The sequence below is a fragment of the Cynoglossus semilaevis genome, chromosome 10 (genome assembly GCF_000523025.1).
Source record: "Cynoglossus semilaevis isolate Cse_v1.0 chromosome 10, Cse_v1.0, whole genome shotgun sequence".
Lineage (NCBI taxonomy): Eukaryota > Metazoa > Chordata > Actinopteri > Pleuronectiformes > Cynoglossidae > Cynoglossus > Cynoglossus semilaevis.
The window spans coordinates 19902678-19903621 of NC_024316.1; the positions used below are offsets into that span (position 1 = coordinate 19902678).

At 45.8% G+C, this 944-nt stretch overlaps 1 protein-coding gene across 1 annotated transcript in view; it reads right to left on the minus strand.

Moving 5' to 3' along the window:
- Positions 1-188: 188 nt before the first annotated feature.
- csf1b (colony stimulating factor 1b (macrophage)) overlaps positions 189-944 on the minus strand; it is a 6310-nt gene continuing 5554 nt past the window's right edge. Inside the window, exons 7-9 of the mRNA XM_008319483.3 lie at positions 782-822; positions 657-692; positions 189-549 (exon numbers count right to left, since the gene is read on the minus strand). Coding sequence (XP_008317705.2) covers positions 659-692; positions 782-822 — 75 coding nt within the window. The 3' untranslated portion in view covers positions 189-549; positions 657-658. The remainder of the gene's footprint in view (positions 550-656; positions 693-781; positions 823-944) is intronic.

The following is a 944-nucleotide window of genomic DNA, read 5'->3' on the forward strand; positions in this document are numbered from 1 at the left end:
ATACACCTGTCCCTGTACTGACAGACTCAGATGGACTGTTGCCATGGTTACACGGAGCCGTCCTCAGGTGGGCGGAGCCTACGGTGCCCGTTCACCAGTTAAAGGTAAAGACACCAGTGGTTCAGAACGGAGCTGTTGCCGTTCCTGACCAATCAGGGTTGAACGTTGACGACGTACGAGGAGAGTTCTTTGGTGAGTACTGTTTTATTAGGACTTCCTGCTGTAACATGGAGTAACACTAATAAATAAAGTGGTTGTCGGTACGAACACGGGATTATGTGGCAGCAAATACAGTCACACAACTCAACATTAGTGAAAAAATAAAGTTTTTGTGAACTTGAGGTAATATCTGCAAAAAAATACACATACTCATATACACAATATACACTCTAGTATCTCAGTATCTCCCATGAGCCTTTGGTCTTTGTGCAGCTGCTGATTAAATAGGTGAGCGTGATATATTACACCGGAGAGTGAGATTTCAATCTGGATGATGGACTGGTTTCACTGGTTTCACTGGTTCTGCAGCGGTGACTCAGCTCTGTCCACCTGAGGAGAGAGGAGAACACCTGAGAACATGAGGAACGTCAGGAGAACCCAACTGAGCAGAACATGAGGAACGTCCTGGTTAAATCCTCCTCCCATCATCTACTCACGTTTACTGAGTGTCCATCTCCATGTCCTGCAGTTCTCTGTGTCAAACCAGAAGAGAAGACAATCAGACCACCTTATATCAACAACATGAACGCTGGTGTTCACCTGGTTTTCACCTGGTCCTGACCTTTGGTTTGAGCTCTGTGACCTGTGACGCTCCAACGTTCTCTGTGAAGGAAATCAGAAATTAGATTTGACGTCTTAGACGTGTTCGACTTCATTCTCATAAACATTTCTACAACCAGGTTCATACACTTGTATTGACTTTGTCCACCCCCCGGCCCCCGTAG